The sequence below is a fragment of the Sphaeramia orbicularis genome, chromosome 4, assembly GCF_902148855.1.
Source record: "Sphaeramia orbicularis chromosome 4, fSphaOr1.1, whole genome shotgun sequence".
Lineage (NCBI taxonomy): Eukaryota > Metazoa > Chordata > Actinopteri > Kurtiformes > Apogonidae > Sphaeramia > Sphaeramia orbicularis.
The window spans coordinates 41662457-41676543 of record NC_043960.1 but is presented as its reverse complement, the minus strand read 5'-3'; the positions used below and the strand labels follow the sequence as shown (position 1 = coordinate 41676543).

The following is a 14087-nucleotide window of genomic DNA, read 5'->3' as shown; positions in this document are numbered from 1 at the left end:
ACCACTGGATTAATCATATTTGATAAACACAGCTGTTATTAACATTCTGCTGCTGTTAGCTGATGAATTTGCACATTTATAGAATAAACAATTTATAAAAAAACAATTTTACAAAAAAAAAAGTGGAGTTTATGTGTGTGTGGGTTCTCTTTGTATACTCTGGCCTTCAAAGACATGCATTAATAGGTTAATTGTTTAAGCTAAACTGCCCATAGGTGTGAATGTGAGAGTGGCCAGTTGTACATCTCTATATATGATGTCAGTGTATACATGTCCATGTCAAGGATAAAGTTTGGAAGATGAATGAAAAAACATGCTGTAGCAGATGAATTAACACAACCAAAACTGTTTTACCCAAGTAGCAAATCACAATAAATTGTGTGTGAGCCTGTTTTCATTTCACTACGACAACCAAAGCACTTGAACACAACACACTGGCCATTTCGAATTCACAAGTGGAAAGGCTCTTCTTCCTGATAGCATGTGAAGGCAGCATTACACCGAACTTCTCCATATATACCAAGTTCATCATTTTTCCCAGTACATTCTGTTATCCTGTCATTTCCTGCATATCCTGTTATTTTGACACTATATTAAGGGATCTTGTGATACAACTTAAAGTTTTTCTCCAATAAGAAGATTTCATGGCAAAGTGAAGTTCTGATGTCTGCCATGTTGGACTTTTGAAGTTTCATTTCACTTAATAAAACACATTTTTCCCTGACAGAGAACCAAACTTTAGTGTCAGTTAAAATTATAAAAATGACATTGTTGCACAATTCCTGGTGAAGTTTATCATTTCACTGAGTCAATAAGCTAGTGCTAAGCATTAGCTCACCCCCTGTGGTAACACCACTTTTGTTCAAATATCCTCTGGTCAATTCTGGCTCCAAAAAGCTAATATAACAACGATCAAACTGTAAACTTCAAAACAGCAGTTCAGAAACTAGTGGTTTATGTCATAGTTCCAGTGTCCACTATTAAATACAGTCGAACTCACACTGAATTCATTTTGCTTATGATGATTTGGGGAACACTGACTTTCACAATAAAATAATCAGCAAATAGCCAAGTCAGAGATGACGGGTGTGTTTGTTTTATTAGATTTTTGTTAGATTGCTTTCACCTTTAATGTTATTTTTATGTTGTGTTTTTGTCTTGTTACTTCTTTGTTAATACTCTGGGGATGTTGTTGAAGCGTCACTACATAAAGTCTTCTTTTAAAAAACATTTCCATTGCATTCCCACATTTAACTTTATCAAGGTGATGCTCAAAGAAATGAAAACTGTAACTGAGGAGAAGGAGTGAGATATAAACATTTTACGACCACTGTTTGAATCACATCAAACAACAAAACAACCTTGGAATAATATTCAACAATGCCCTGCAGCTATAATACATCCAAGACCAGAAACATTATACATAATGTAGAAGCTTAGAAAAAGTAATACATGCTGTTACATCTTCAAGGATCAAACACTGTAAAAGTATGTATCAACCTGATTTCCATTCATTACTTACAACAGGTTGAAAATCCTGCACCTAGATTTCTATGTATGGGTCAAAAAGTAAAGAATATAGTCTTATAGTTTGAATCTTATATTATTTGTTACATTTTTAAGCCCTGCATGAGCTGTATCACTGAACTTTTACTGGCAAACAGCAGGGGTTTACTTGGTTTTGATATGAAAAACAAATGTGCAGCTACACTCACCTGTCTTTTCTGATCCCTGAAAAACTCCCCTGTGTTCTCTATCACTTGCTCATCAGTGAGCTGAGAGTAGGGCTGCTCTTTGCAGAAGGTTAGTATCTCCCACAGGGTGACACCAAAGGCCCACACATCGCTCGCTGTGGTGAACTTACCCTGCAAAGCAAAAACCATGTTATGAAATGATACGGGGCGGAGCGGTTGTCATCATTGTGACAGCGGGGGTTCTTACCAGCAGGATGCTCTCCCAGGACATCCAGCGTATCGGCAGTACAGCTCTGCCCTGGATGCGGTAGTAGTCGCCGCTGTACAGGTTTCTGCTCATGCCAAAGTCAGCTATTTTTATGGTGTAGTTCTTGCCCACCAGGCAGTTTCGAGTGGCCAAGTCTCGATGGACAAAGTTTAAAGAGGAGAGGTACTTCATCCCCGATGCTATCTGAGTGGCCATATAGCACAGATTATTGAAGCTGTGGAGGACAGTGAAGAGTGAAATGTTGAGAGAGAAACAAGCATTTGATAATGATAATGAAAAAGATAAACATTATTTCAAACATTAGCAGGAATTAAACACAAATGTGAACAAAAGGAAAAGAGAAACCACACATCCAAACAGAACATTCCAGAATACCGAAGGCAACAAGCCAACCAAAAAAGAAAAAAAAAAAGTCACACAGTGTACAACTACTTCACTGTGGCTCCTCAACAACACTTTATGTCCAAAATGGAGTAGGAAGAATCTGAGCTTATACTGTCCTACCCTTATTTTACACAACGAATATATACAGTCCATAAAAAGAACAGGTCAGCGCTAAGTTACTGAAAAAGAGCTCAATTTATAACATACCACAGAGAACAGAAGTGCACAAAACAATACAGCTGTATGTCCTTCTTCAACACTTCCATTACCGTCCTGGATTAAACTGTTCTTCCTCATCCTTATATTTCTTTAAAAATGTTATCTTATAAGTTCCTTTAAACTGATTTATGTTGTTACTTTGCTTTAATTCATCTGTTTGACTGTTCCATTATTTAACCCTTGCGATTGATACACACATCCTTTACAGTTGTTCTGAAACAATGCATTTTAAAATCCAGTTTCCCTCTTAGATCGTATGTCACTTCTGTCTCTGAGAACAATTTCTGTATTTTATTTGGAAGTAATTTATCTCTTGCTTTAAATATTAGTTGTGCTGTTTTAAACTGAATCATATCTGGAAATTTTAGAGTTTATAATCTTAAAAAAATGTTAATTTGTATGGTCTCTATGCCCTGCATTATTTACCAGTCTAGTGGTCTTTTTTGCATTGTATATATTGTTTGTATATTGGTTTTATGTGTCAACACAGTAACTCAAATACAGTAAAACTAATGTGCACTATAGTGCATTTGCATAAACAGACAGAGTCACCAGTCACTCAAAACACTAACCTGACGGTAGGTGCATTACTGAGCAATGCAAGTTGTCCCTCTGGTTCATGGCGGGACAGAAACTGGTTAAGATCTCCGTTCTCCATGTACTCTGTGATCATACATAGAGGGTCGCTGTAGATGCACACAGCAAGCAGGCGAATGATGTTGGGATCCTTCAGACGGGACATGATCTTTATTTCTTTTAAGAAGTCATTTCTGACAACAAAAAACACACAAGATCAGTTATTTTCCTATCATTGAGAGAAACCGAGACAAACACTACAATTATAACATTACCCAAAGTCAGTACCTTGCATTTTTGTTGGCATCTGAACGGAGCATCTTCACAGCCACTAAAACAGGCTGTCCCTCAGGATAGTCAAATAAAAACTCTTTATTCATGAACTCCTGCATTCCCTCTGCTTCACACAAATGCACCTGAGAGGAGAGGATAGTAGAACGTTGCCTTGCTGCAGGTTATTATAGTCAATAATCAGTAATAATGAAAAAACATTTAACTGAAATAAAAATGACAGGTTTCAATAATAAAAAATAATGTAAGAACTACTAGATAATCCAACCTGAACTACAACAACCTTGTGAGTTTTAAAGAGACAATTCTGACACAAGCAAAGAATGTTGTTATAGCATTTGATTCATATTTTATAGGAAAAAGGATCACTTTGTTTACCTTGTTCACACATTCAGTTAAAAATGTTATTTTTTTCACTTAATATAAACTATTTACAGTTGTACTTTCGAGTCATTGTGGGATGTGAACTTCAGAGCTGGACTCTGGCTATTATAGTTTATGGTGTACACAAATTAAACTGCTTTATATACTTAGTGCCATTAAAAACACACGGGTCAGAATAATATACATATTATTTCATATATTTTGAGATATATTAAATTAATTGGTTTGGGGTTACCCTCATATTAAAGAGGGAAGCATCTGTCATTAGGGAATGAGTTGTGGACAAATTGTGATTAACTTAACATGTTTGTTCAGTCACTGAACACAGGTACTCAGAAACCGAAAGTGTCATCATTCAATATCGGGTGTGTCCACCTCTGGCTGCCAAACAAGCAGTGCAGCGACAACGTATGACTGTCCTGAGGGATCTGATCCCACCCAATCTGGCACTGATCTGGCACTCAGACAACTGATTGTACTGCGATGGCAGCACAGACGGCAAAAGACTTCACCACAGTTCAGACCTGCTCATAACATGCCAGTGGCATATTCTCTCTGTTGTATTTTGAACTAGCAAAAACATTTCGGCATTTTCTTTGCTACCTTTATATTGGCTATTGCCCACACCTAAAGTTACCAGTCAAGCGTGACTCTGTATGAGATGTGACTGTAAGAGATTCGACTCAATATCTGACATTAAGGGATTAGTCCAAATGCCGATGTCGCACGCATCGGGAATGAAAGAAATACAGCTGTTAACTGTGTTACTCATCTAGTGACCAACATGTACAAAATAGGCACCTGAGCAAATCATTTTCTGGAAATTACACCACATGTTTGGACCGTGTGTTTTTAATGGCGTTAATATGAAACCTTAAATAATGGCGTTGTAAATCATATTTACTGACTTACAGTCCTTCATTATAACTTTTTCACCTTCTGTAAGTCAAGGATTCTTTTATGTATAATTAAAAGTAACATAAAAACTAAATAAAAACTGCACTAAAATTACTTTCTTCTTAAGAAAGTAAATACATAAACTACTTACGCCTGTAAAATCAATTCATTAAACTAATAAAGCTAATTTCAAATCAAAAAGCAAACTAAAAGGCAAAGTAAAAATAAAAACTATAATGAAAATTTCCCAACTGTAATGAGTAAGTGAAGCTGTTACAGACACACACCTCTCCAAACTGGCCCTCTCCCAGTTTCTCCTTGAATGTGAGCAGTTTTCGTGGGAACTCTTCCACTGCAACATCCTTTCCTGACAAAAGGTCCATAGTTAGTGCAGGGATGGCATAAGTGTTGCTCCCAGTCACACCTTGTAGGTTTACGATGTCTGCCTCTGCGTAGTGAGGGACCCCATCCTGGACCACGGTCGTAGTGGTGGATTTAGAAGCTGCTGTACTGGTGGAAGCTTTCACACAACAAGAAACACACACACTTACAAGAAACCCTGGTGATGAAGTCCGGCGGTTTTTCACATCACTTGGAACTAATCCTGATTTTGAAGCACACATATGTTTCCACCTACCAGGCTCATCAGAGCTCTGGGCAAACTCTGGCAGCTTACATATGAGGCGTGAGGGCTCCTGGTAGTCAGGGCCGAGGGGGAAGATGCGCTCATAGGTGGAGTTGGACTCCTGCTCACTGGTCGTACTCGACTGGTGGTGGTTGTGGTTGTAAGCGAACGTCTCACTCTGTATTGACAAACTAGCAGTTAGTTCATCATCCAGCATCCGGCGAGAGGCCTAGAATAAAGGATGGGGGGGTGAAGGAACAGATCTGACCACCTCCCGGAGGAAAATCTATGGCAATGCACAAAGCAACAGGCTGATATTTTAGAGAATAAATCTTGGATGAGCTCACCTTTTCCAACATTTTCTGCCACACTTGTCGCCACAAGATGATGACAATGATGGCAACAAGGATGAAGATTATGGCCACTAAACAGCCAATCAGGATTCGGGTGTTGCTGTCGTCTACTTTGTGGGTGGGGTCGTCCTCTGGGGAGGGAACAGGGAGAAACACCTTGTAAAGAAGAACACTGTACAGTCTGCATACAGCTGTTAACTGGTAAATAGTGATGGAAACAAAGATTACATATTTATCTGAACATAGAAACTACTTTTCATAGTATTGGTAGTTTAATCTCTTTTCAAGGTGTCTAATCAAATTTAAGATCTTACATTCACAAAAAAACACAGTACAACAGGCCACATAGTTATTTCTTTTAACCAGTCTTAACCATGTTTCAGTCCAGCTAATGTTACATTTCTATTTCTCCGTGAATAATATTTCTGTGACTGACGTCTCTGGAACCCCTCCTGATTGTTGGAGGCTCCACTCATTCCCATCTCCATTATGATCAAATGATACACACTAATTACAAATCTGACAAAATTTTTACAAAGATTTCCAATTATTGTGTCTGTGGAATTTTTAAGACCTTTAGGAGTCAGATTTAAGGGTTAATGATCAATTGAGGATGATTAAGGCCTTAATTTAGGATAATCACATTTATTACTTTTAAGGATCCTCAGACAGAATTCATTGACACCAATACATCATAAAATAAGGTCAACATAAAGCAAATAGTATATAGAAAAAGAGCCCTAATTATGAGCTTTACAACAATGTATTTTCCAACAAATCTAAGAGGGTTGCTTAATTCTTCAGTTTATCAAAACATTGAAAAAAAAAAAAAAACCTGAAGAAATTTGGAGACATTTGGCTTTTACTGGACAGGAAGGAGATAAAAAAAATGTGACAAGTAACTAAAATGGTCAGACATGTAGTGGAGTAAAAGTGTAATATTTGTAGTGAACTAGAAGTAGAAAGTCATACAATGAAAATAAAGTGTGGGTAAATGACTGCGTAAGTACTGGTTCTACACAACAATGCAGATGTGCACAGGTCACTACCTGGTTGTGTATTCGATGGTGACCCTGGTTTGGGTGGAGCCAGTGTTGTGTTGTACATGGCTGTATCTGTAACAGACATACAATTGATGAGAAATGAACTTTTTAAACAAATATGTCCTTCTGAGACCCAGGAAAGTAAACGTTTGTATGTATTTAATGTAAAAAGTAAAAGCTTTTTACATTAAATAATTATCTTGATTGGAAATACCATGATACAACAGTTTTTTCAGATGTACATTTTTATTTATTTATTTTTGTAGAATATCCTTTGCAGTTTTTTTAAATACAGCTGTGAAACTCTTGTCCCCGATGGAGGAAAAAAATGCATTGCTGGGTCTCAAGAGGATATAATATATTATTGATTATTGAATATAACATTACTGCAAATTCAATCAAACTCATGATAAAATGTTTTTCTACAAATGCTTGATGTTTTCATATTAATAAATACAGTGTTAACAGTCTGTACCTGACTGAAAGGTGATCTCACTAAATAACATCCACGCATCAGCAAAGTAGAACTGGCACTTAATGGCACTGGCCATGTGATTGGCCAGATTGACTGTGACAAATCTGGCGCTGGGGTTCTTCTCATCTACCACGGGGCTGAAGGAGAGTGGCGTGGCCTCCCAGTCCGACTCAGAGCGGAAATAACACACAACCTGACGGAAGACCTTAACATGCTTTGAGAACATGTTGTTACAGTGAACCTGGTCAAAGATGAAGGCACAGGGAAAGAGTTTTTAGTACTCACTGGAGACATGGAAATAAAAATAAAAAAAAAAATAGGAAAAAATGTTACTTTGTATTGTCAGGAACCTCACCTTCATGGTGGTAAAGTTTCGTGTGCGGTCGAACTCAAACATGATTTCAACATATCCACTGGGAAAGCTCTCATTGTTCCAACCCACATAGTCATACCCTTCCCACACGTTGTAGACATGGCTGTCTGTGAAATCATCTAAGCCGCACACTCCATCAGTCAGCTGGCCCAGGCCCTCGGTCATACTGAGAGGCAAAAAGACAGCAATTAAGAAAAACATTGCATTTAGAGTCTGATACTGAGTCATATATAGAGGTGATGTTGAAGATTACAACCTACTAAATGCTCCCTTCACCTAAACCACAGAAGACCTTTGTTGGAGCCTATGCTTGTTTTATCTGTTCTGGGTGTTTTAGTTAAGTGGACATTACCTCTGATCCACACTGAGACATAGTGGTAACAGTAATGCACCTTAACCCATAAAGACCCAGTGGTACTTTTGTGGCAGTTCCTAAATGAATTTTTGTCTCTATTTAATCTTTCTTATGTGATTTATCACAATTTATTATATTATCCTGTGTATTTTGCATTTTCACTGTTGCTCATGCATTTTCCCTATATTTAATTTATATGTTCATGAAAAGTCAGAGGAAATTCAGAGCTCATTATATCAGAACAGAAATCTGAAGATAAAGTGACTTTTTCAGTAAAATATATCATTAACTGAACATAAACCAAGTGTCTCCATGGGTTTTACTGGTGAATCAATGTTGTAGAAAATGACGGTGTTTCCACGTTCAGTACGGAGCCTCTGAACGTCCAAATGGGTCATATCTGATGACCATGAGAAGATGACAAACGGTATTTTACACCAATTATGTGCATTTATGTGCAATTATATGTATTGATAGGGTTAGTGGATCAACACATATTAAACAGTTTACATCAGTAGATGGTTTTGGACGCTAGTGGATGTTTGAGTCTTTATGGGCTAAGGCTGAATACCACCCACTATAAAAGGTAAAAGATAAGAAGAGGATGTCCACTCTAAACCACTGTAGAAGCAGAATGACTTACTCCCTCTGTAGATATAAACAGTTTATTTTAAGGTAATCAAATCATACATTTGTCATTTTTGTACGACAAACAGAAGTATGCATATTAGAATCAATTTCTGCAGCACAGATCTCCATAAATATTAGACAATGCACTTTTAATTGAAGTGTCTGTTTTGATGATACCACTTTTCAACACCAGGTGGCAGCATCACAAACCCAATCTATCACTTGAGATTTTGGCTGAGTTATTGTAGGCCATTTTCTTTTCCATCTCCACTGTTTCCTTGACAAAGCGAGGAGGCCTGTGTCATGGAGGACATTATTCACCACACCACCATCCAAACACTACTGTCAACAAAAAGTCGTTGATTGGTTCATTCCACCTCTTCAACGTTTCAAGCTCTGGTTGACTCATTCATTCCAGTATTGCCTAACAGTAAAACCACCATGACCCACTCACCACTGTCTGTCTCCCAGCTGTCGCCATGGTGACCAGGCAACAACAAGGTGAAGAAAAAACTGACCACATTTGAGAGCCATGATGAAGTATTGTGGAGAAAGAGTTTAGATGACAATGAGAAAATAAGTCAAAACACACACACACACACACACACCTGTGAATGACTGCCCCATCATACACAGAGTCGTTGAGATACACAGGGTGTCCAGATATGGTCATCTGTTCTCCTGCCGGGACGTTATATGACACAAGACCATCTGGAAATAAAAGAAAAGGAGCTAAATTATTATCGAATTAATCTCATACTCTGTGTGTGTCTGTAATTCCAAATACATAGATTTTTTAAAAGAATTTATTGCATTAATTGAAATTGTAGATGATATTTTCGTCTATATGTCAAGTTGAACTTGGAGAAGTTTATCAAATGCACATAGAATTTGTTGAATTTTATTTTGTATATGAGTGCAGTACTTCAATGCAACACTAGAAGAAGCACAGTTCAGTGCAGAATACAGCTGCACATTTACTGAAAAGATCAAATTGTGATTCTTGTAATTTGAGTACACTTGCTTAATAGGACGTGTACTATTCATTCTGAAATGTATATTCTTTTTCCAAACTCAAATAACAAAAGTTAAACTTGCATAAAAGTACAAAAATTTTACATCTCAGAGTGGTTAAATCCAATTTAACAGCATTTAACAAAGGTTGTATTTTTTTTTTAAATTTTTTTCCCCGTTTCTTCAAGTGGATCACCATAAATCCCCCTATACCTGGACCTTTAATTTCTGTCCTTTATAAATTGCACAAGCTGATATAGCAATTACAACTAGATTAATTTACCTTTAATAGAGTGTTTATGAAAACGTTTTGGTGCTGCTGAGGCAATGTGAAGCCTCTGCAGCATCAGATTCAATTATATGATCCACATAATTGAATCTACAAATTCATCAGGTTTTCATATCTAGAGCGCTCAAAATGTGCACACAAATGATTGAGAACCAAGTAAGGTCTTAAGCTTACGACAAATGACAAAAGAAGCATGAACGTAGAAACACATTAGGGTGAAATGTCAGAACCATCAGGACTCAAACTTAGACCGGTAATAAGTCTGAATATTCGGATTCATTCCCTGGTATATCAGACTAGTAGAGCTTGTGGGATTTGTTTTATCTAATACAGTAGTGAAACCGATACTGTGATTCACATGATTATATCTGTCCTAAAAAAGTCATAGAGAATCAGCTGATCTTCTCTATCTTTATGGGCTCAAAGGTGAGTTTTGGAATCTCAGTCGTCTCCACTGCACCCTTTGCTCCACAGTCACTGATCTCAGTCCTAACAAACCTTTTCCTTACCGAGCCACTCGCAGCCGTAGAGCTCCACTCTCATGCAGACGTTCATAGAATGATCAGTGACGGGCATGAAGCGAACAAAGCGAGCGATAATGGGCGGCTCCAGGTCTTTGAGAACGATATCGTAGGCGTTTCTGTTCCCCTCAATGACCTGTAGGGAACAAAAGAACACTCAGACCTCACAAAGAACCTCATTAATAACTAAGATTTTGGTTGTACAGTAAGTCTGTAATCTGCCTGATAACAAAGGCAAACATGCTACAGGTATACTGGATTCACAGATAAAGACTAATTAATGACCGGTTGAGTATGAAGTTCTATCTCTATTATCACCACAAAGCAGGTAAAAGCAATAAAAATGAGCAGAAGGTAGACGATGAGATTACCTACATCTATATCAGAAGTTGTAATAAAGGTCACAATAGATAATACAATCACATCCAGGAACGTGTCATATGTTAATATTTTGATGTTTACCTGCTTGCCCTGCCTGTTTCTCCATGAGATCCACCTGCTTCCATCTCGACTGTACTTTATCTTGTACATTTGGGCGAACTCGTTACCAATGCCCCCTGCATGACGACCCTGGGTGCCCACCAGAGTGATGAAGTGAAGCGAGCGCAGGTCAATCTGGAGAAATTCCTTCAGGCTGTCTGGTTCGACTGTAATCTCCGGACACCACGCACCATCGCCCTCCTCAAAGTCCAACCTGGAATATGAAATATCACATTAGAATTACAGAAGGAGAAGGAAAAGGACTGCGGGAGATGAAAAATTAAGACAGGATGGAGAGGGAAAGGTGAGAGGAAAGTAAAAAGTGAGTTCTGTGGTAGACTTCAGTTCTTACAGGCACTTATAAAAACACCTCGGTGGAAGCCTGTGTCGTAAATTCATCCTAAAGTGTTAATTTTGGGCGAGGGGCTGGCAGGGGCAAGAGCCAGGTCGGATAGAGAAGGTATATTACATCATTATCCTGATTCATACTGAGGGCCACCCAAGTTCTGCTGCATGCACACCCACACCCACACCCACACACACACACACACACACACACACACACACACACACACACACACATGCCTTCTTAATCATGTGGCTGTAAGTACAACTGATACCCAGTTTGTGGTTTATTGCAAATAAACAAGCGCAGGCACCTTGCAGGATAAACCACCCACACGCAGTGATTATCAAGGTAAATATACCATGTGTGTGTGTGTGTGTGTGTGTGTGTGTGTGTGTGTAGGTGTGTGTGTGTGTGTATTACATACCTGCCGTATCTAGCAGCAGTGGACTCAGACCACTGGCTGGAGGCAGAGATATCCTCATCCTGTATCTGCCCTCCTGACATGCCCAGAGGATATCGACACACACCTGTGACGCACACAACAGTATATTTAACGGAAAAAGACTCAAGCAAAGAATGAAAACATGCAGATTAGCAATTATGAAAACATTTTTTTATCGTAGACAAAAACAGCAGGAGACGTTCATCAACTTCAGTCAGTTCATTTATGACATGTTATTAACCATAAATATTCAGAAACAGACAACATTTTTTTCTTAATAAGGTGTTTCCTCAAACTGTGATGACACTAGTTGCAGTTTAAGGCATAAAAATTGACAGTTAACTGGTACATTTTCTTAGTGAAAATATTAAAATATAATACAGCTTGACTAAGAATCTCACTTGTGAGTGTGTGTACTTTTCTCTCCAATTTATGTTGTTCAAAAGAAGCACATGTTGACTTATTGTACAGAATTTATGAATAATAGTCTTTATTTTTATAACCTTATACAGTATTTACTTATTTGTATTGGAAAGGAAGAATTTTTACATAGACATCCTTGAAAAATACTAAAGTATTTGTTAACCAAAACTATTGCTGATAAAAACAACTGTGCGATATTGCATATTGTGACACCATGAAGCTGTTATTTTCTATTTTTTGTACTATGAAATTTTTCCAACCACATATGGCACAATGAGGGAAACTTAACCTCCTAAGACCCAGGAAATGTCAGCAAAGTACAAGCTTTTTTTGTTTTTTATTAAATAAGTACCTATATTGGAAACGCCATGATGCAACAGTTTTTTCAGATGCAGTTCTTAAAATTTTTATGGAATGTCCTTTGTGGTGGACAGTTTTCTTTTCTTTTTTTTTTTGTATAAAGTTGTGAAACTCTTGTCCACAAATGTGGACAGAAAAACCATTGCTGGGTCTTAAGAGGTTAAGGAAGATTTAATGAGTAGCGTCTTTTATATATGTGGTATTATTCAGACTTCAAATGAGGGTTATATAATTATTTATACAATGACCATCCTGAATGAACAGTATAATTAGTTTCTTACATGATAACTTGGTATTAATTATGCCAATGCAGTAATCAAATGAATACATTTGTATGCTGTAATTTCACCAAACAGTCAGCAGTCAAGTGTTGTTAATATATGTTTATGTAAAAGTACAACATGTTGTCCAAAGTGCTGCATAATCATCAGATTGTCAGCAGAAATTAAAACATTCAAAAGTACTAAGACAAATATAAAAAAAAAAAAAACTATGTTCAAGACACACATTAGATTACTGAGACAAAAAATGTGCCTGTACTGTGCAGTGCTTTTATGTTAGGTACATTATTCTGATAATGCTCTCAGTTTTAGTCTTTAGTACTCCATACAGCTTTTTAAAGGTCCTACAGTGGCCCTTTGATGGATGTTAACCCATAAAGACCCAAAAGCATCCACTGATCTAAACAATTTTATACCTGTTGATCCACTAATCCTATCAATCCATGGAAATAATTAGTGTAAAATACAGTTTGTCATCTTTTCATGGTCATCAGATATGACCCATTTGGACGTTCAGAGGCCTTGTAGTGAACGTGGAAACATCGTCATCTTCTACAACATTGATTCACCAGTAAAATCCATGGAGTTGGACAAATGACAAATGATGGAGACACTTGTTTTATATTCAGTTAATGATAAATTTGTTGAAAAAGGTCACTTTTTCTTCAGTTTTCTCTGTTTCTGACATAACCCTGAACTTTGATCTTATTTTTTATGAACATCTACATGATCAGTAAATTAAACATAGGAAAATGCATGATTTTCAATGGAAAAAAAAAACAAAATACAGAGGATAATATTATAATAAACAGAGATAAATCACTTAAGAAAGGTTCAATAGAGAGAATAATTCATTTGGGAACTGCCACAAAAGTAGTGCTGGGTCTTTATGGGTTAAGCAACAAAGTTATTTCACAGCAGCTAATTTTTTTTTAACTTGTACTTGCTTCTTCAGCTCTCCAAATGATTTTGTATTTGACAGTATTTATTTTTGAGTAGGATATTCTCTTACTCTTTCCACTCCTTGTATTTACCTGGATTATTACACCCTGAAACGTGCAGCTCGCCTCGCTCCTCTAAGACCAACCACAGTGGTGGTCGATGCTCAAAAATCTGAAACCCTATTCAAACATTCACCAAATACTCTCAAACACTTTAAAGACAAATCTACCAGCCTCTGTCAAGAAACCTGCAAAAAAAAACAGTGAAGGATAGTGCTAGATGAAGGGGTGGAGAGATGGTGTGAGAAGAGTATGTACACATCCACATCCACATCCACCCGTGCACTTGAATTGTGGTTACTTTATTGAAATAATAAGCTGGATTCGTTCGGTGTCTGTGCCAGGCATAACAGTGCTGTA

General features: G+C 37.4%; 1 protein-coding gene across 5 annotated transcripts in view; it reads right to left on the bottom strand.

Moving 5' to 3' along the window:
* The window catches only part of ddr2a (discoidin domain receptor tyrosine kinase 2a), a 44205-nt gene that overhangs the window by 3016 nt on the left and 27102 nt on the right, over positions 1 to 14087 (bottom strand). Inside the window, exons 3-16 of one of the 5 annotated variants that reach the window (XM_030132289.1) lie at positions 11645 to 11747; positions 10854 to 11085; positions 10380 to 10527; positions 9176 to 9278; positions 7565 to 7748; positions 7210 to 7450; positions 6741 to 6806; positions 5686 to 5822; positions 5351 to 5567; positions 5001 to 5233; positions 3430 to 3557; positions 3138 to 3335; positions 1942 to 2176; positions 1716 to 1865 (exon numbers count right to left, since the gene is read on the bottom strand). In XM_030132289.1, coding sequence (XP_029988149.1) covers positions 1716 to 1865; positions 1942 to 2176; positions 3138 to 3335; positions 3430 to 3557; positions 5001 to 5233; positions 5351 to 5567; positions 5686 to 5822; positions 6741 to 6806; positions 7210 to 7450; positions 7565 to 7748; positions 9176 to 9278; positions 10380 to 10527; positions 10854 to 11085; positions 11645 to 11747 — 2375 coding nt within the window. Of the gene's footprint in view, positions 1 to 1715; positions 1866 to 1941; positions 2177 to 3137; positions 3336 to 3429; positions 3558 to 5000; positions 5568 to 5685; positions 5823 to 6740; positions 6807 to 7209; positions 7451 to 7564; positions 7749 to 9175; positions 9279 to 10379; positions 10528 to 10853; positions 11086 to 11644; positions 11748 to 14087 lie in introns of all 5 variants that reach the window. The other 4 variants (XM_030132290.1, XM_030132291.1, XM_030132292.1 and 1 more) reach the window with 4 other exon arrangements.